At 49.3% G+C, this 20895-nt stretch overlaps 1 protein-coding gene across 1 annotated transcript in view; it reads left to right on the forward strand.

Moving 5' to 3' along the window:
* Nucleotides 1–20895, forward strand: part of Trpc7 (transient receptor potential cation channel subfamily C member 7) — a 117317-nt gene that overhangs the window by 92004 nt on the left and 4418 nt on the right. Inside the window, exons 8-10 of the mRNA XM_051194181.1 lie at nt 12421–12616; nt 15920–16141; nt 16990–17070. Of these exons, the coding sequence (XP_051050138.1) occupies nt 12421–12616; nt 15920–16141; nt 16990–17070 (499 nt within the window). The remainder of the gene's footprint in view (nt 1–12420; nt 12617–15919; nt 16142–16989; nt 17071–20895) is intronic.

The following is a 20895-nucleotide window of genomic DNA, read 5'->3' on the forward strand; positions in this document are numbered from 1 at the left end:
GTAGCACTGAGCTGAGTCTAGTAAATGGATATGGTGGAGCCAAGCTCATACCCTGACAGACATTACTGGCTAATGACCATTAGCCAAGTCTTTGGATGTATGTGAGCCTTTGTGTCCACATCTGTGTCGACACAAAAACCACAGCCCTTGTCTTAAAGGGAATAAGGGACACTTTATTCTAGAGCCACTCTGAGTGACCATGGCCAGGAACACAGATTGAAGTTACCCCAAATTCCATGTTCCTATGTGGGAGCGGCTTCATGAGGTTGTGTAGTTTTACAGAATGGCCAAAACAAGTTTAAAGGACAATGGTGGGTACATCAGAGAGGCAGGTACAGTGAGATGGGGGAGGGGTTTCCACATGCTCAGGATGCTAAGCCTCTGGCCTCTGGGTTGGCAGAGGCTGGTGGGCTGCTAAGATAATAGATATTAAAAGGGGTGTTTTATGTTGTCACGAGATGTTTGTCCCGACACTTTTGTGTGGGCAAAGCCTGAGATAAGGTAACCAGCCTCTAGACCTGCGGCCTTCCGGTCTTTGCCGGAGAACTGAAATTCCAATCAGCCAACAAGTCCCCGCAGACTCGGCTTCTCCCCGGGGATTTCTCCTTCACATCTGTAAAGAGGGGAATGAGACGTGTCTACCTTACTCAGAAGCCCCTTCACCCTCCACAGACAGCTGAAGTACTTCATGCAGTGTCCGGGCACGGTGTCTCCAATCAGTCTTTCTCTACACTCATCAGTTCTAGAACTTGCTATCATCAAACTCTGGCCACAATCTTGTTGTGGGACTTGTAGCTGGGACCAAGAGGGCCTGACCCAGGTCCCCAGCAAGGCCTGAGCAGCCTGACATTTCAGTTTCCCAGCCACTGGAGATGACTGGTCTTCTGAGCAATTCCCCACTGTAACAAGGGCTCAGCTGCCCTGCTGACGGAGAGATCACTCATCAAGGGGAGACATTTGTATCTAAGAAAAGTGGTTTGAGCTCCATGCTGTGTACCTCAGAGCCGTGGGTCGCACTGCCTGCTCAGCTGGGCAGCCCTGCACGCTGCTGACTCACAGGGGTGAAGTGCCCACAGGGAGGCCATGCCAGGCCCTGAGCTGAGGAACAACAGAAGCCTGAGTACTGCAGGCCACGGTAGAGCATCAGTGCCCAGGGGTCAGGGAGACTAGATTCCCATCTGCTCTTTGCTAGGACCCACTGTGCAGCCCTGGGCCCTGGATTGCTGCATCTCTGACAGAAGAGGAACAGGACTGTGGTCAGGACCCGATAGAAGCAGGAGATGCAGCGCACAAAGCCTCCAATGGTTGGCAGTGGCCGTGATGGATGTGGGGACTGAGCTGGCGCTGGAGGGCCCTCTTTGGGCAGCGGCCTAGCTGACAGACTGGCCTCCAGACTAGTTTGTATTTCTCCGTCACCCGTTGAAGGAACAGAATAAGCCTGAACCACCCAAAAACAAATCTGCTCTGGATGTACTGGGAGTAATTCCCATTCCTCCATCCAGCAGTGAGGTCTAGAAGAACGTAGCAGGACTGAATGAGTCCATCTCCAGGTATGCACAAGCACCCAACATCTTCGCTGAGATTAGCAGTCCTCAAACCACATCAGCATCACCGGGGACAGTGGCTAAATCTAAGGTTTCCTGGCCCCTACCTATTGTCATCTAAATGTAGGTGCTGCAGAGCAGGACCCAGAACACTGCATGAACAAAGCCTGCCCCTCCCTGGGGATGAGGCTGTTAATGGACACAGGGGCGGGGGACAGTTGTTGTCTTGAGTGGTCAGTGGTGATTCTCCCAGCCTCCAGTGGGCAGCTCTACACCTATGCTTATGTGGCCAGCCCTGGTTAAACTCAGTGGGCCACAAGGCAGAAACAAATGAAACGGCATGTAATAGTCTTTTTGTAGGGAGGAACAGGAGTTAACTGGGGTGAGGGAGAAAAGACAGAGTGGGGGCATGGATGAGATCAGAATGGGCCGTACACGTGTATAAAGCATCAAAGAGAAAAGTTTTGGTCTTAAAGGACTCACTGAGATTTTGACGCAAGAGTAGGCCACAAGGTCTTTGTTTTAATGTGAATCTAGATCTGTGGGATGATTTGTGAGGACCTGTGTTCAGTTCCCAAGGCCCACATAAAAGAAGTGAGTAAGATGATGAACTTACAAACCCAGAGGTAGGCAGGAGGGTCCCGCAGCTCCCTGGCAGCCATGCTAGCCCGATCCATGAGCCCAGGTTGGTGAGAGACTCTGCCTCCAAAACCAAGGTCAGCAGCTCCCAAGAAACAGCATCCAGGTTATCCCCAGGTCTCCACGCCCATGCATATGCACACATATGTATCTGGATGAACATGGACATGTGCACATACAGACACACTCACAATGTGGATCTCACCCGACTTTACCACCACACCGACGCAACAGATGTCATCTGTGCTCTTCATTTCCAGATGGAGGGGTCTGGCGGACTGCATTTCTGCTTGGTAGGGCTCTTCTCAGCACAGGCATCAAACAGTGCAGGTCCAACAGGAATGAGTCCCGGAGTCAGATCCTATGAGCATAATCTCTCAGGCTTCCACTCCAGAACCAGCGGTTCTCTGGAAGTTCTCTGGAAGTTCTTTGGAAGTTCTTGTTTACAGAAGCGCTTCTAGGACAGGGGATTTCTAAGAAGGAGGGGCAGGCAGACCTATGTGCGCACAGCCAGGACATGTTAGACATGATGGATAGATAGCATGCCTGCTGGCAACTGGTAATCTGTAAACCACCTCTGTTAAAAAACTTCCAATAGCCGGGGGGAAAAAATGGGGACTTTTAAACCAGTTGTGTGCTCTTTGGATCTCGGAGTATCCAAGCCATGGATGAGGAAGGCAAGTGGAATATAGCCTGGGAACACCCACCCCTCCTTTAAGAAAACTCAGTGTAGAATCATAGGAATTCTAAGAAAATTCAGTTTAGAATCATAGGAATTTTCTCTCTTGGGAATATTTATCTTTGCTAACCAAGGAAGTCAACAAAGTTAGTCTTGCTTTTTGGAGATTCGTTTTAGAGTCAGCTTTACGGAAATGTATGAATTTCATAAAGCAAAGACATTCTGCTTAGAGATTATGTGGAAATGTTAGCATACTAGCACTCTTGTTTCAGAGTTAGAAAAATAGAGACAAAAGGTTTTGGCTCACACATGAAATTTTACTGAGAGAGTTCAGAGAGGTTGTGTGACTCATTATATAATGACACATGGACTAATGGAAATGCATCCTGGGCCCTGGGCTGTTCAGTCAGTGTGGGAACATCACAGACTGTACCGACACAAACATACAGCACAGCCTCCTACTTGCCTAGGCAGTATGTCACCACCAATAGATTCGTCATTATGCGTCGTATGACCAGGCAAGCGCTCAGATGGGGGCCAGACCCATAGGTGACTCAGAGCAGAAGCAGAGGGCTCGCTCTCTCACAGAACACATAATGGCTCACTCTCTCCCCAGTAGGTAAGCTTGGCTCCCTCCACTTAACCCTGATTGAAGATTAAGCGTGGGCTCTGTTCTTAAAAAAACAAAAAAAAAAAAAACTAAGTTAAATGACCCTAACCAACCTTTCCTATATGCTGCTATGCAATGAACATCATAGCAAGCATCTAATCAAAAACAGTGCCTTTGTTAAAATTGTTCTATCTCCCCAGGAATTCCTTTAATGGAAGGAACTTTACAAGTGCTGGGCAAAATTAGAAGCTCTTGTTTTCCACAGTAGCTGTGGAAATTTCCACATTTCTTAATAGGAGAATTCATATGTCCCACCTCACCCCAGGAGCAGGAGGTACTAACACACTGCCTCCCTCCCAGTGGGTCCATCTTGCAATCCTGAGGTGCACTGAGGTGCACTGGGCAGATGGAGAGGGCCCTGCACACTGCCACACATGGCCTGCACAGCTGGAGACCGCTGCCCACCCTGCCTGAGCCTGAGCCTGTGTACTCTGGCTCCTTTGGGAGACAATAAGAGATAGGAATAAGAAGAAATGTTATTCCTTAAGCAATTCACCACAGCCTTTCATTTAACCCATATCATGGAAAGAAGGATGCCAATTAAAAAAAAAAAAAAAAGTGGCACGTCCCAAGATCACAGAGCCAGGAAGGAAACATGAACCTTGTTCCTCATGACTTCAGTCCACCTCCTGAGCAGAAATGAATACAAGTAGAAACCCTATGCCCATATGCTTTTGTGTGAACCCTGTCTCTCCTGTGCTGCTACATTCTTAAGACTGATATCATATGCAGGACTTTGTCAGTGAAAACCGAACAGTTTTGCACATCTCAGCTTTCAATATGTAACACAGGCATCTCTGCCATTTAATAGACAGTAATGGGACGACCACTGCATGTCAAGTTCTACTTTAGCCAGGCATCCCTGGAGGTTAATAAGAGACCCCCTTATACCCAGGGACTCTTGAGCCAGTGGGGTTGGGAGAAGCAGCTATGACACTGTGTGATCATTGCAAATGATGTTTGGGCAGCAGCTGGGATGAAGTGTTGGATGCTGCCGGCAGGCTAGGGGAAATGCTTCCTAGGATGGATGAATCTGTGGAGAGTTCTGGGAGAAAGCCAGAAGGGTGCCCAGCCAATGCAGGGCATCTCCAAAGAACTACAAATAGCCAAGAGCCTGTGGGAGATAGAAAAGCTTACACAAGGGAGTCAGGAAGAAAGTAAGTTGTGGACAGACAGCCTTCTGTGTCCTGATGGAGGTTGAGAATCTCCAGTGAGGCCTCTTTAAAGATGAAGATGTGCTGAGAGATGGCTTCAGAAAGGATGTTGTGACAGCTATGTGGTGGATGGGCTGGAGGGGCAAGGATGGAGACTTGGACTCGGCCTGAGCCTGCTGCAGGAGATTGGACAATAAGTGAGAAAGTAAAGGAACATTCCAAGAAAGGACTGTGACAGAAGCAGCTCCATGGGGCTGAGAGAGGGAAGAGACAGACACAGGCTGCAGTGGTGGTGGAAGAGCGGACAGATGCAAGGACCTGGCGTGTGTAGGTCCTGCAGGGCAGCCAGGACTGGATTATGTCTAACAGTGGCCGGTTACAAGAAGCCAGGGGACAGGTTCTCTCAGGGGCACTCAGGCCCTTGGCTGCTACCATTTTATCTGCAGAGTGCATGTTAAATGTGCTTGTAGATGGGCAGCATGAGAGGGAACCAACCTGCCTGGGACGGATAGGGGTGTCACATGGTCAACCGTGGGGCCCTGCTCAGACCCAGAGAGTCTGGGCAACTACAGTTAATATTAAGTTAGGGGGGGAAAATCTTACCTTTGTAACACTCACTACTACCTAAGAGAGTCTTCCTCCTTGACTATTTTAGAAGGCTAACGAAGCTTTTTAGAGCAAACACTCTGTTATTGTATAATGTTGGTTTGGAATGTTCCTTTCTGCGCCTCTGTTTATTCACAAGATGAAATGTTAAAGCCTCTACAGCAGACTAAAAGATGACAAGGGTTTGGGGATGCCGTTGTTTAAACACTTTTTCAAAGCGACGGTGTAAGAAGTAACTGGACTATATAGCAGGGCAGCTTCCCAACTGTGAGGAGTTGAACTGCCCAGTGCCTTGAAAATATTGGCCTTGTCAGTCCTAAAGCCACTAAAGGAGAGGGGTCCTTTTTTTTATTGCAAAACTCATTGTAAGGATCCAGAAACTTCTACCCAGAATTTATACCTTTTGTTATTAAGGAAAAAAATGAAAGAAAAAAAAATGCCAGTCCTAAAACGAGTAACATTTATTGACCAATTGATGCAAACCAAACTGTTTTGTACACCTCACAAGCATTATGTTAATTCACTTGGACTTCACAACAACCTTACAAAATATAGACTGCTGTTTTCCCATCTCATGGCCAGGAAGAAAGAGGTGCAGAGAGCCTAAGTTATTCTACCAAAACTGAGCAGCCAAACCCTAGCTTGACTGGCCTCAGAGCCTGCACTCTGATGGATGTCAATAGCAAGGCCAGTGAACAGAAATGGAAAGCCCATAGCACAGATGCATCCGTTCACTCGTGAACACACACACACATTCCATTTGTTGAGTTCCTTCCATCTGCTGAGCTGGACAATTTCAACCACTCCAAGCTACACTCCTTTCTTCTGGATTTTCTAATCCCAACTCATTTAGGACCCAAGATAGAATCGTGCGGTGATTCGGAGGCAGGAACTCTGTGGTAACAGAGGAGCTTGGCAGGAATATAGACTTCCTTGGACATCTGACTATCACCCCCTCATCCTCCTCAAGCCTGATGGTTGTTTGGGGTCCCTGGAAGCAGGGTGTTGAGAGGAACGGCCTTCCTATAAGAGCTTTCTTCACTTCAAGCATCCTCTTCCATCGCCTGCTTGGATGGAAGCCGGTGTCGCTCTCTGTCAGAACAGGGCACAGCCGTTGCCATCTTCTCTTGAAGAGCAGCCCTCCGAGCTCTGATCCTCTTGCTTAATTTTAGCCTGCTAGCTGCACATTTGAGTAGGTAACTAAACCACACTGAACGGTTGTGGGGAGGGTTTGTGGCATTCTGAAGAAGCAGCAATTTTCCTAACAATCGCCCTAAACTGTCGCCTTTGTTGATGGGTTTGTTCTCTGAGTCGCATGCACGCTGCCTCTTCAGGAAGCCTGTGATTAAAGCCTCATTATCCAGGCGCGACAGACCTGCTAGAGAACTGATCACCTCGCCCTGGCTTTCTGTGTGACAGATCAGCCCCAACCTTCCCACACACACTCCCGCCCAGGGAGACAAGGGTGAATCACCGTCTTTTCAAAGCCCCTGGCAGGCTCTCGCCACCTCCACTCTGCTAAGAGGACATCTCATGCTACATGCTACGGTGGCCTATTGACTCAATTCAGTCCCTTCCACTACACGCCAAGGACCAAAAGGGAAGACAGAAAAAAAGGCAGTACGGGCTGGAGGAACCAGAGGGATCATTTGCACGGAGTAAAGCATCTGTAGTGATCTGGCAGGGAAAAGGCGCTTGTTCAGGAAAATCAATGATACCTAAATGACTAGCTTCATTCAGTGGGCGGCGGCCTTTCAAGCTGACTGGGCTGTGTGTGCTACCAGCCAAGATAGGGCATACAGCAGCATCTGGCTTACGGCTTGACAGCGTTCTCTCTAGCACCTTCTAGGTTTCTTTCAGAGCTCAACAAACCAGAAAATGAATCAAAAGGCTAGCAACCATTCGGCGTGCACTTGCTGTATCTGTTACTGAGTTGTTCGTTTAATCTTCCTAGCAAGGGAGTGATGAAACACCATTCAGTCCATTTGATAGTTGAACAAACAGAGACCGTAACGGGCTTCACGACATGTTTAGATGCGCACACATCTAGAATGTACATGCATGCCGGCTTTCCCCCACCGATCTCTGTGGAGATTTCTATGACTGGCACAGCTGAGGAACTCCAGAACTCCACAGCCACTGGGGTGAACGAAGAGCCACCAGCTGCCACCTTTGACAGTGAGGAGCCCCAGGTGTGGTCTTAGAGCAGCCAGCTGCCAATGGGGCTTTTATGAGAGGTTTTGTAGTGAACATCAATTACATCAGCCCCAGGGGTTTCTTCCTGAAAAGCTGCTCCAGATGGTGAGTGTAACATGAAAACATAGAAGACCCAGAGACTGATACTAGGGCTCAAACTTGACCCTGAAGAACAGAAAAGCAAGGTAGTGGGCCACTAGCGCTTACCATTCCCTCAGGCTCCTGGGAATGGCTAGAGAATGATGGCTCCTGTCCTCAATGTGAATGGAGACTGAATGCCTCCTACTGGATACCGAAGACCCTGCTTCTATCCTTTATATCCTGTGGAGCTGGCATTAAAGGCATGTGATATGTTACTCTTTTACACTGATTCAATCTCGTGTATCCCTGGGTGGCCTTGAACTCACAGAGATCCGTCTACCTCTTAATCCTGAGTCCTAGGATTAAAGGTGTGCAACACCACCTCCTAGCTTCTGACTGCTGGGATTAAAGGTGTGTGCCTGGCTTCTATGGCTTGTGGCTGACTGTGCTTTCTGAATCCTCAGGCAAGCTTTAATGAAGCATAAATAACACATCATCACAGGTGATGGTGATGAGGATAGACCTTTTGCCTCCTGTCAAAACAGGAGGTGGGTCCTGAAAATTCTAGGCAATGATCCAGGCAGAAGGTCTCAAACCTATGATGCCCATGCTCAAGAGGCTGAGGGAAAAGGAAATCCGTGATTTCAAGGCTAGGATACATTGTGAGACCCTGTCTCTGGTAATTAGATAGTAAATAAATGGTAGATGGTGATCAAGACACCGTTCTTTCCCAGGACACCGGGGCTAGCTCGAGGGCCCAAGCCACTGGGCTCAGTGATGTTTTCCTGGCTCTATCTGAAGACCATTTCTAAGGATGTATTATGTAGGCTTCGTAGATGCGGGTAACACACATGGTTTCCCACTAGCGGTAGTGCGACTGAGTTTCTTCTTTTTGTTTTATTTCTGCCACACCCTGGACTGGAAGATACTAACCTGGCATCTCACATAGACTGTAAAGCTCCGCACGTCAAAAAGCGTACATTTTTCATTGGCATCTCCCTGACAAACACATCCTACCCTTTCTTAGAATGTCTGTTGCTTCCACACTGATGCAGAGAAGTGTTATGAAGCTGAGTGTGTTGGCACAAACCTGTGGTCCCAGCAATTGGAAGGAGGAGGCAGTAGGATCAGGTTCAGGGCCACCAGCTTTGGCGACAAATTGAGTTCAAAGCCAGCCTGAGCTATGTGAGACTGTCCCGAAGACATTATTTATTTTTGGCTGTGTGGTTTGAGTTTAAATACCCCCACCCCTAGGCTCATGTGTCTGTGTAGGTGGGTTACGGATCCTTTAGGAGATGGGGCTGGCTGGAGGAAGGCTTTGTCTGTTATAGTATGACCCCGGCTTCATCTGAGCCCCTGCCTGCTTCCTGACCACTGAGATGGGAACAAACAGCCTCATTCTCCCGCCACCATGATGCTTCCCACCACCATGTCTTCTCAAGTCATGAGACCAAATGCGCCTTCCTACCTTGAGGAGCATCTTGTTGGGCATTTGGCCAAACAGACAGGGAAGGTTCTGACGTTGCAGACTCAAGTGCATCCGTCTGCTGACATTGCAGACTCAAGTGTGTCTGTCAGCCGACGTTGCAGACTCAAGTGCATCCATCCGCTGACGTTGCAGAGTCAAGTGTGTCTGTCCGCTCACGTTGCAGACTCAAGTGCATCTGCCAGCCCATGTTGCAGTCCTTTTACCACTTGTTTCTGACTCACTGTGATTTTGACATTCGGGAACTAATTTTCTTTGTAACTGGATCTCTCGATGTTTGTATTCATAGTTTCTGAAAATTTCCCCAAGCCAAGATCATCTAGTAAATTCTCAACGACATCATATGCCAGTGTTGGTCATAGGAATTGTTTCCAATTTTCACTTTCCAATTCCACTCAGAATTTATCTATTCAGATTGTGTCAGTCTAGATAAAATATTATGCCACCCACAATTTAGCCTAGATAATCTGTCAATCAGTAAGGTTCCCTTCCAATAATAATAGCAAGCAGTAGTCTGTTCACAGTGAGTACACTATGGAGCCCCTATGGAGCTGGCTGGGTCCAGACACAAGCCCAGCCCAGATGGCCCCCTCGAGAGCCTGGAAGAGATTGTTGCAGTCTGGCTAAGCCCCTTCCCAGTCAGTGTGGGGGATATCCCTCTGGAGAGGAGGCTTCCACTCCGGCAAGCCCTACAAGCTGGGCCTCTTGTAATTAACCCCTAGAGATAAGGCTAAATGGAAGTTCAGAGGTCAGTCCTTCAGTGCACTGTAGAGGGGATGTCAAACATCCTGGATTGGGGTCAGGGTGAGAACTGAGCTGTCACTTTAGAGATCACACTGCAAACACACTTACCAGGAGACCACACTGAGCACACTTACCAGGAGAAGATACTGTGAACACAAGAGCCCACACTGTGAACACACTTACCAATAAACCACACTGAACACACTTACTACCAGAACACAGTCTGCTAGATGGGCGGCTCTGCTTCCTTCTGGTTACAGACAGAATGCCCACGTGAAGGAGCTGGGAATAGATGAAGGCTCAGAGGCAAGCATCATGGTGATAAACCGTGCATTCTGAATCTGAGCCACCTTCCCTAACTGAAATGTAAATGCTTAGTCATGCATGTGTTCCATGTGACCTCCCTGTGTCCACCAGGGACGTATGGGGTGATCCAGGGTAAAGAACGGAAGATGAGATTGGGTGAAGCATCTCATTGTCACAGGTACTAGCCACTGTTTCTATTGTTCAGGACAAGTGCACACTCCTGGGCCAGAACTTGTTTCCCAGCTCTCCTCACACAGCATGGCTAGGACCTCTCATTGGATCCTTTGAGAAGGGATGACTGTGCAAGAGACGGAGAGCTGCTGGCTCCTTCCAGTGTAGGGTCTGGGGCTCATCCTATCCATCTAAGACTGTCTATGCCCTGGCTCCTTCCCAGCAGATAACAGTAATTCATTCATGGTGGGAAATGGTGCCTCAGTGAACCTTCACACACAGTGACACCATGTCTTCACATAAAATGGATTGGACGTCATGTGGAAAGAAATTGCTGTCCCTGTCTACAACAGCACTGGGACCCAGAGCTCTGCAGCAATGGCTCTGTATCCAGTCTTCAAACCCTGCTGCTGAGCCAGGCATAGTGGTGCATGCCTTTAATCCCAGCCCTTGGAAGGCAGAAGCACAGACAGGCAGGTCTATTTGAGTTCAAGGCCAGCCTGATCTACAAAGTGAGTTCTAGGCCAGTCAAGGCTACAGAGCGAGACCCTGTCTCCAAAATGAAACAAACCTGCTACTGAATTCCTGATTAAATGTTACAAATTCACAGCTTCTCGGGACTCTGGGGTGCATAGGGAATGAGCCACACAGCTGGCTGTGCACACTAACCCTCACCCCACACACATACACACCCCTGTGCACACTAACCCCTAACTCACATGCCACATTTAGACACCCCCCACATTCTCACATGCAGGGAAGCTGTAAATTCATGCAAACTAAGACTGGATTTTTAGCCCAAGTTGGGAAACCAGCATTTATACAGTTTCTCAAATAAATTTCAATGCTTAAGAAACTCTGATGGGGTGGGGTGAGCTCAAGTTAATCCTGGTCATTTGTGGGTGGGTGTCGCAAATCTGAATGTTAGGAAAAAAGAAAAGTCCTGTCTTATAATGGCGGTGAAAACTTGGATGCAGACTAAAGAGTTGAACGTTATGCCCCTAATACACAAGCATATTCTAAGGCACCCAAGCACAATCTCCATCTTTTATTGGTGTCTATGTAATAATATACAGAACCATGGCCAGAAGGTTAGGCCTGTGAACTTGGGATTGAAACCACCGTATTCAGTAACTTCAAAGGGTCAAAGAGCAAAGTGTTTAAGGCTGGGTCTTCCCTGGCCCACCTTTGGAGCATGCATGGCACCTACCAGATGTGACAACTGTAGAATTAGAATGGTGTGGACATTGGCCTCAGCCTCTTTTCTAACCAGCTGTCCTAGTTAGGGTTTTTATTGCAGTGAGGGGACACCAAGACCATGGCAACTCTTATAAAGGAAACATTTGAGGTGGGACACTTACAGTTTCAGAGGTTCAGTCCGTTATCATCATGGCGGGAAGCATGGCGGCCTGCGGGCAGCCATGGTGCTGGAGAGGAAGCTGAGAGTCCTACATCTTGCAGGCAACAGGAAGTAGACTGACACTCTGGACAGTATCCTGAACACGGGAACCTCAAAGGCCACCCCCACAGTGTCACACTTCTCCAACAAGGCCACACCCACTGCAACAAAGCCACGCCTCCTAATAGTGCCACTCCCTATGAGATTATGAGGGTCAATTATATTCAGACCACCAAACCAACCCACCCTGGTTTAGAGGCCTTCATTTATTGACTGGCCTCAGGTAATAGGGTGGGGCTAGACATGAGGCCAAGTGTCAGGCGGCAATGCCAGCTCAGTCCGTCAGACACAGGTCATGGACAGGCCATGTAGCCTGTGAAGAGCCATGTGAGAGCCCACTGAAGAAACAGCTTGCTTTCTTGAGACTCAAGGGGGAACATTTGCCCCGTGTTTAATTTTAGATGTCTGATTAATTACAGCAGGATAAAAACGGTGTCTCAGCCAGGAGCCCCAGCAAAACTGAATTTTAAAAGGAAGAAATTGCCACGTAAGAGTCTCTGAGTCTTCTTAGAAATCTGGGTACTTCAGTATTTCGGAATGTAGGCATCAACAGCCACCACAGCCTCACCTGTGCCGGGGGGGGGCGGGGGGGGCACTAAAGCCAGTTAATGGAGGGTCAGCTTGCATTTTTAAAGTGTAAACTGGTTGGCTCAGCTTCATGAAAGGACTGTCTGTTTCCTCGCAGAGTTGAAGAAAGCTTTAAAACCCTGTTTTGGTCCATATTTGGCTTGTCAGAGGTGATCTCGGTGGTGCTGAAATACGACCACAAATTCATCGAGAACATTGGCTACGTGCTGTACGGTGTTTACAACGTCACTATGGTAGTTGTGCTGCTCAACATGCTCATAGCCATGATCAACAACTCCTACCAGGAAATTGAGGTAAGCCAGCTCAGTGTGCTCCCTGCCTTGGCTAATCACAGCACTTCAGCAAAGAGGGTGGTGACAGCAAACGCGCCTGTTGTCTCACGTATGAAGCTAAAACAGTAACAGACACCCTTCCTGGACCGTGCTAGAAGTGTCCTGTCAGTCTGTCACACAGCCCTACTGCTACCCACCACATGGGAGGGCTCAGTAAGAGCAGAAGGAAGCAGGATTGAGTATCCTTCACACAAGGCACCCAAGAGTAGCTGTATGCCTGTTTCCCTTCTGTGTCGATGGAGTTTCTGACCCATCTGGTCCCACGGCCGTTTAGCTCCAATTAAACACACAGAGGCTTATATTAATTATAAACTGTTTGGCCCACGGCTCAGGCTTCTTACTGGCTAACTCTCTCTTAATTATTAACCCATAACTACTAATCTATGAATTTCTACATGGCCTTATCTTCCCAGAGAATGCTTGGTGTCCTACCTTCCCAGCAGCTACATGGCGTCTCCCCAGAGGCTCCTCCCTGCATCCTCTCCCCAGAATTCTCCTCATCTGGTAGTCCCGCCTATTCCTTCTGCCTGGCTACTGGCCAATCAGTGTTTTAGTCATCAACCAATAAGAAAAACATACACATACAGAAGGGACATTCCCCCATCACTTCTGCCTGCCCCATGCTTCTTATAAGGGTCTACTGTGCGCTGAGCCTGCGCAGTGATGATGCAGATAAATAAGTCCCTGCCCCCAAGGAGCTCATAGGCTAATAGGAAAAAAACAGAAAGCAGGGCAGGGGAGGTGGCTCCGTGTAGGTAAAGTGCGCGGAGGACCTGAATCCAGACCCCCAGAACCTATGCAAAAAGCCAGGCATGGTGGCATATGTGTGTGTGTAATCCCAGCTCTGGGAAGCAAAACCAGCAGGATCTTGTGAGCTGTCAGGACAGCCGGCCAGCTAGTCAGTGAGCTCCAGATTCAGTGACAGGCCTTTATCCCCCCAAATAAGGTGGACAGTGGTGGGCACTGGAGACAGAGCCCCAACATAAATCATTGCCTCTCCATGCAGACACATACTCATGCACACTCATATATTCATGCATGTACATCTCCCTACACATACACTGGTAGACTTAGGGGAAGAAGGTGACAGACAGGGTCCCTTCCAATTTATACCTTCTTATGCTTTGTAATTTATGAGGAAATTCCTCAGATATCATTAAATGAAAACATGCAAGTTGTATTTCTCTGAATATAAACAGGCAAATTATATATATATATATATATATATATATATTTACACAGATGCAAACATGCAGGAAAAATGGAAGAAAATGATTGCCAAGGATGAGGTCACAATCTTCTTGTGGGGCAGGGAGTTGGAAGAAGGCTCAAGCGGAGCCTTTTACATTTTCCAGTAAACCCTGTGCTTAAAGGATAAGAAATGATTATTTTCATGGTTCTCCTATAGAAGTATAAAGAAGTTAGTTTAATATGGCTTTATTTAAAATAATAAAATCAGACTATGTGGCTTAAATGTCAGGCATTTATTACCTCGTAGTTCTAGAGGCTGGAGGATGTAAAGGTCTGGGCAGATGGTTTCATCTGGCCGCCCGTCTTGGCATCCAGATAGCAGCCTTTAGGTAGCTTTTCTGCCAATCCTATTTGATCAGGGTCCTGCCCTTATAAACTCATTTAACCTCAAGCACCTTCTTAAAAGGTCCTGTCTGCAAATACAGTCCCATCCCGGAGCCGTGGGGTTAGGGCTGCAATGAGTGAGTGTTAAGAGGGCACTGTCCAGCCGGTAGCCTGCTCTCCCAGAAACATCATCCCAGACTATAGATCGGATCCGCATGTTTCAGGACAGAGAGGGGCAGACAGAGTGGTGCTCTCCACACAGCAGGGGCACACACTGGGTGAGGAGAAGAGGCAGGAGGCTGGAGGGTAGGGGGCCCCTCCACCTGATCTTTTGTGTCGGCATTTAAATGAGTCCCTTGGTCCAACAATCCTCTCCTAAAAATGGGAAAACGCTCTACGGCCAGCGGTTCGCACTCCTCAGCACCGCTCCGGCTGGTGACTCTACCTCACCCCTCCCCGAGCTGGTTGAGAACCATCCAGCTCTAATATCAGCCATGAACAGGCTTTGAACCCCAAGATGGGCCAGCCTCAACACAGACTCTCTCTCAGCTCTGGCACATCTCTTGATCAAGTCCAAGGTGGGCTGATGGGTGATCTAACCCACCATGCCATTGGCCAGGCTGTGCGTTCCAAAGGACATGCTTCCTCCTTAGAAAACATGGGGTAGAAAGTTTGCTGTGACTGACAGCTGACGGCAAGGCCCATGCCCAGCTATGGAGGTAAGAAACGCAGGTGATTACTGCGCTATTCCCATTTTATAAACTCGACAATGGATGGCCAGAACGGCTAAGTTAGACACCATAGTTTCATAGTTAGTAAGGACCATGCCAGGACTTGAACCCATGCAGGCTCCTGAAGTCATATCCTTACCAGTGTACCAGCCTTCCTCTCAATCCCAGGCTCCCTGTTACACCAGGGGTGACCCCCAATCCTCACAAAGCTTCTAGTCCACAGGATCCATTTGTCCTGTCCCAGTATACCCAGGTCAAATGTGCAGCCTAACAATAGAAAGCAAAGGCAACCTGCTGGTTGTAGGCTTATACCCTAGTGGTCCACCCCAGCAGGCTTGCACGGGTGCATCCTTGATGGGCTCATGGTGCCTTGGCGTGTAGCCACTGCCTGTGTAAGCAAGCACACACTTGATGCCTGCCTCGGAATAATGTGAAGGAGGCGGTGCTACCCACAGTCTATGGATTCACGGGCTGAAGTCGCATAGTTAGTAGGAAACTTTTAAACCAGACAGGCATGATTTTAAACCCCATCACCTTAGGCTCATAGCACATTTCTGGGTGACTCTCTGCTAAGAGATGGCTAACTCGATGTGTAGCGGCCAGAGCTGTGAATTTCAAGAAGGATGAAGCTGCAGTGAAAACCGTTCTTATGAGCTGCAAACAGGAAATACTGGTGGACACACTAGTGGCCGGGGCTGGTGGACAGGACACGGATGGACGTAGTCCTGGCTGGGGCTTTCCCACCGAGAATGCCAAGGCAGGTAGGGAGCTTTAAAAGCGACGCTCGCACTTGTCCTTAGAGATAGCCCTGTCCTGTGCCATCACAGATGGGCACACATCCACAGCACGCCAGTCCTGCCCAGTGATCTGCTCAAACACTGGAGACTCGGACCCTGCTCACACTGCTCAGGTAATGGGCTGTGGCCTCTGGTGTGTGACCGACTCCCTTGTTCCACAGGAAGATGCGGACGTGGAGTGGAAATTTGCTCGGGCAAAGCTCTGGCTTTCTTACTTCGATGAAGGCAGAACGCTACCTGCTCCTTTTAACCTAGTGCCAAGTCCTAAATCCTTTTATTATCTCATAATGAGAATCAAGATGTGCCTCATAAAGCTCTGCAAATCCAAGGCCAAAAGCTGTGAAAACGACGTGGAAATGGGCATGCTGAACTCCAAATTCCGGGTAGGCAGCATTGGGCCCACGGGGCAAGGGCTGGCAGATGGGAGTGTGGCTGGGGCTGTGTTTGACTCCTTCCTTGAACAGCCATTCCTGATACAGAGCAAGCCAGTGAGCTAGGAGATGCAAGGGGCCTACGCCTTGCCGAATCTACCAGGCACCTCAGCAAAGCACCACCCAGCAGAATGTCCCAAAGCCCCTCAGAGACGCTGTCAGTTTGGCAGGCTTCCTTGCTGCCTGGAAAGACATAACACTGGCAAAGGGGAACTCCCTAGAGCAGTGGCTCTCGACCCTCCTAATGCCAGGACCCCTTAACACAGTTCCTCGCGCTGTGGTGACCCCCAGCCACAAGATTATTTCATAGCTACTGCGTAACTGTAATTTTGCTACCGTTATGAATCATAATGTAAATATCTGATACGCAGATGGTTTTAGGATACCCCTGTGAAAGGGTGCTTTGACACCATCCCCCACCCCAGGAGTCCTGACCCACAGGTTGAGAACTACTGTCCTACAGAATATGGAGGTAGAATAGCTTTTTATAGAAAGCAGCCAGAGGATGATCTGAGAACAGAGTTCCCTGCACACTGTCTCCCACTTGTGGAGAGCGTTCACTGGCATAGCAAAGGAGTTCTAGAAGAAAGATACAAAACTCAGGGCCTCCTAGACCAAATGACCAACAACGGTCTGTTACTATGACGACCCTATAGAAACTCGGTTCCCAAAAGCAACAGTCTAGGAAGCCAAAGAATTTCCAAATCCATTTCCAGAAGGTTCCCTACAGGCTGCCTCTGTGTCTAGATATTACTCTAAACCCTGTCATGAATGTGTGTGTTTTTCTTTCTTTGTTCTAGAAGACTCGCTACCAGGCTGGCATGAGGAATTCTGAAAATGTGACAGCTAACAACCCTTTCAGCAAGCCCACCAGATACCAGGTAACTTCTCCTAAGTGCGGCAGAGACAGACGCCACTAAGGCGGGTCCCATTACCTGACTGAGAGAACACAGAACACAGTTCCCTCCCTGCTGAGTACCTGCTTCATGGCAGGCACTGTGCCATCGACGGAGGATGCCCACAGGGTTCCTACCTCAGTGGCACCTCCGGGCTGCTTAGGCGGAGAGACAAATAATAAACACATAAATAACATATGGCATCGAACTGATAGCGGTCCCAAGAAATAAAGAATAAGATTAAAACTGGAGACACCCAGGAAGGCCTGGTTGGGGGTGGGGGTGGGGTGGGAGCATCTTCTTGGAGAGGAGTATTGGCCAAGACCTCAGCCAGGAAAAGGAAATAGCCATGGGACCTTCCTGGTAAGGGTGGAGCATGCCAAGGGCCTCGAGCCACAGGAGAAAGCAGAAGACAAAGTCAGAAGGAAGGCAGAGCCCCGCCACTCACGATGGGAGTAGTATCCTGTGTTCTCTGAGGTCCAGGAGAGGGGGGTAACTTTGCAGGGGACAGAAATCATCACACTGTCCTTAGCATCAGTGACCAGGAAGACACCAGTAAGGAGGACTCACTGTGTGCCTGTCCTTCAGATATAAGGGGTGGTCATCTCAGTTGGGAACAGCAATGGGGAAAGCCAGCTCAGTGCACAGCAGGTAGGACCCGATGCTGGGTAGGGAGCTCAGTGCACAGCAGGTAGGACCTGATGCAGGGTAGGGACCAGGGAACTAGTGTGTGTCCCAGTGTGTCCTCAGTGGCCGGTCTTTAGACTGCCAACCTGCACAGATACTTGCTACAGAAGTGCTTGCCATCCCCGTATACCTTTCTGTTCCAGTTTGAACTGGCTTCTAGCAGTGATGAATGGTAACTACCAGTTAGCTGCTGGAACACGCAGAACATCTGTCCTTGCCTCCCACTCCCCACAGTGAGCAGATTCATCCTTGTCCATAGTTTCTTCTGGCTGTAATGTGATGTTATCCTGAGTATCACTTTGGGCTGAGGTGAGAAGGTGACATGTCCCTAGGGCCACCTTCCCGCGGGGAACCACTGCAGACCTGGCATCTTCCAGACAAAGGTCTCTAGATGGATCTCCTCTCCCGCGTTTCAGAAGCCAGCGGTGCACAGGAGAGGATTTAATTGTTCAATTAAGAACTAGCTCATCCCTGAGAGCACTTGAGTCTTATCAGATGGCACGAGCTCAACACTGGCAATGGGCAAATCTTGAAATTAATCGTGTGCAGAATCGGGGCTGCCCAGTTTGACTTGCTCTGAGCTGTATCACAGACTAAAATCCTCTGCCAGGGGGAGAGCTCCCATTTCTCAGCTTCTCCGAGAAGAGCACAGATTTTGTGTGTCACAGAAAAGATAGCAACTCCTAATAGAAACGGCCGGCCTTGGACAGGACCAGCCTCTGAGATAAAGGAAGGATGATTGCCTGTGAATGTCCTGCACCCAGATGAATCACAATCGGCCTCACAGCTGTCCCTGAACCCTACCAGCCAGCCCCACACCCTCCCTCCATCCTGCCCTGCTGTGCTGACAGAGATTGGCTGGTTTGCAGCCTCAGACTAGGGATGACCTTGGGAAGCTTTGTTCACTTGCATTTTGTGAGCTCGGAGAAAACCCCAGGTTACTTATTCAAGTAGTCCTCACTAACAAGGACAGAGGCACTGGGGTCAGGGGGTTGAGGTGGCAGTGGGACTGAGGACCCTGCTTTCTGCGCCTGGCCACTCTGCCCAGCTGGGCTATGTGTGTGGGCACCTTTCTGAGCTGTAGTCATCTATTCAGCATCTAAATTAACCTTGAGATGACCCCAAGGGTCATGTGGAAGCAGGCAGGCCCAAGAGACCAAACAGCGGAGTAGAACCATGATGTGGCTGAGGCCTAAGTGTGCCTCCTCGAAGATGATTTCCCATATGGCCTGCTCCAAGAGTCAATTAGTTAGGGGTACAGACCCCAAAATCACACCAGTGAATCGGGCACAGCCTACCGTCCAGACAGACCTTAGTCTTCATGACGTAGTGTCTCCTTACGGTAGGTTGTTTTGGAGGGAGAGGATTAATTTTGTTGTTATTTGAAGGCAGTGGTTTGGGTGTTGTGTTTTGGGTTTTTTGTTTTGAGATGGGGCCTCATATTAGCCCAGACTGGCTGTGAACTTGCTATGTAGCTAAGGCTAGCCTTGAACTTCTGTCCCTCCTGCCTCCACTTTCCAAATGCTGGGGCTACAGGCATGTGACACCAGGCCTGGTTTCCCCAGGAGGTGGCATTCTGTAGCAGGCCTCTGCTGTGGGATGTCACAGACAAGCTGCTGGCAGTGCTTTCTCTGTCCATTGTCTCACCAACATGACTGCTGTGTGTGGCTTCTGCCGAGCTCTGCCCTGCCAAGCTCTGCCTTGCACACTTTCCTAAAGCCCCCGTTTTTTCTGTTCCTGGAGGGCAACAACGCTTTCACCTGGCCGCACCTCGCCCACCTCTTTCCAGAACAGAGTGTGTGCTGTGTTCTTGGACACTTTGTCAACACAGCACTGGGCCCCAGGGAACGAGGATCGCGTCCCCTCTGCCGGCACCCAAAGGCCACAGACCCCAGGAGTCTGTGCTGGGGAAGTGTGTACCTTGTGCCTGGTTGCAAGTCTCTGAGACAAGCCATTCATACTCATTGTGCGTCTCATTGGCATCCACCTGAGTCTTTCTCCGCCGAAATCAATACATAGACTCACCTCTGCTGCTAGCTAAAGGCATGGGGGCCAGGCCAGGAGCCAGGAAGAGCTCAGGTTCATGAAGTCAGGACTGTGGAAGAGAACAAGGAGCTGTCTACAGTCCAGCACAAAACAGCACCCCACACCCCACACCCCACACACCCCACACATACCACACACACCACACACCACACAAACACACACCACACATACACACACCACACATATACACACCACACATACACACACCACACACACCACACACACACCACACAACACACATACACACACCACACATACACACACCACACATACACACACCCCACACACCCCACACACCCCACACACCACACACACCACACACACCACACATACACACACCACACATACACCACACACACCACACAACACACATACACACACCACACATACACACACCCCACACACCCCACACACCCCACACACCACACACACCACACACACACCCACCACACCCCACACCCCCACACACACACACCTCACACCCCACACACACATAAGCAGAGGAAGTTTTGATGACCATCTTCCCCAGAACCTTCTGGCCTGCATGTCAAGCAGAGTACTGCCAACCATTTTATGCTTTTTGGTGGCAACTCCAGCATCTTGTCATTACAAGCCCCATGTTGTCGACCATGTACAGACCAGAGAGACTCAGCCCCACAAGGACAGTCTCCAGGACTGTCTGTGGCCCCATCATTACTCCCCCAGAGGGCGCTAGTTACCTTGGGGTGAGAAGCAGGGTCACAGGGCCCGCACATACCTGCCATTCTAACTCCAATCTGTTTGTACTGTATAGATGCCTCTACAGCCCTAATGTAGATTGAGGGCTTCAAAGCAAAGCTTTGATTTTCTGGCCGAGACCACAGAAACCACACTCACATTAAGCCCTTAGTAACCAAGAATGGGCCATGTGTACTCAAGCCCAAAGAATCTGGTGCCAGCAACTCTTTCCCTCTGCAGTAGCCACTGTGAGAGTGCTCATCTGCAGACACCTAAACAGGCCCCCTTCCGCGTGACAGAGGTGCCACCGAGGCAGCCCAGCGTAATGGAATCCAGTTCATGACAACGCTCCGCACTGCC

Source organism: Phodopus roborovskii, unplaced genomic scaffold (genome assembly GCF_943737965.1).
Source record: "Phodopus roborovskii unplaced genomic scaffold, PHOROB, whole genome shotgun sequence".
Taxonomy (NCBI): Eukaryota; Metazoa; Chordata; class Mammalia; order Rodentia; family Cricetidae; genus Phodopus; species Phodopus roborovskii.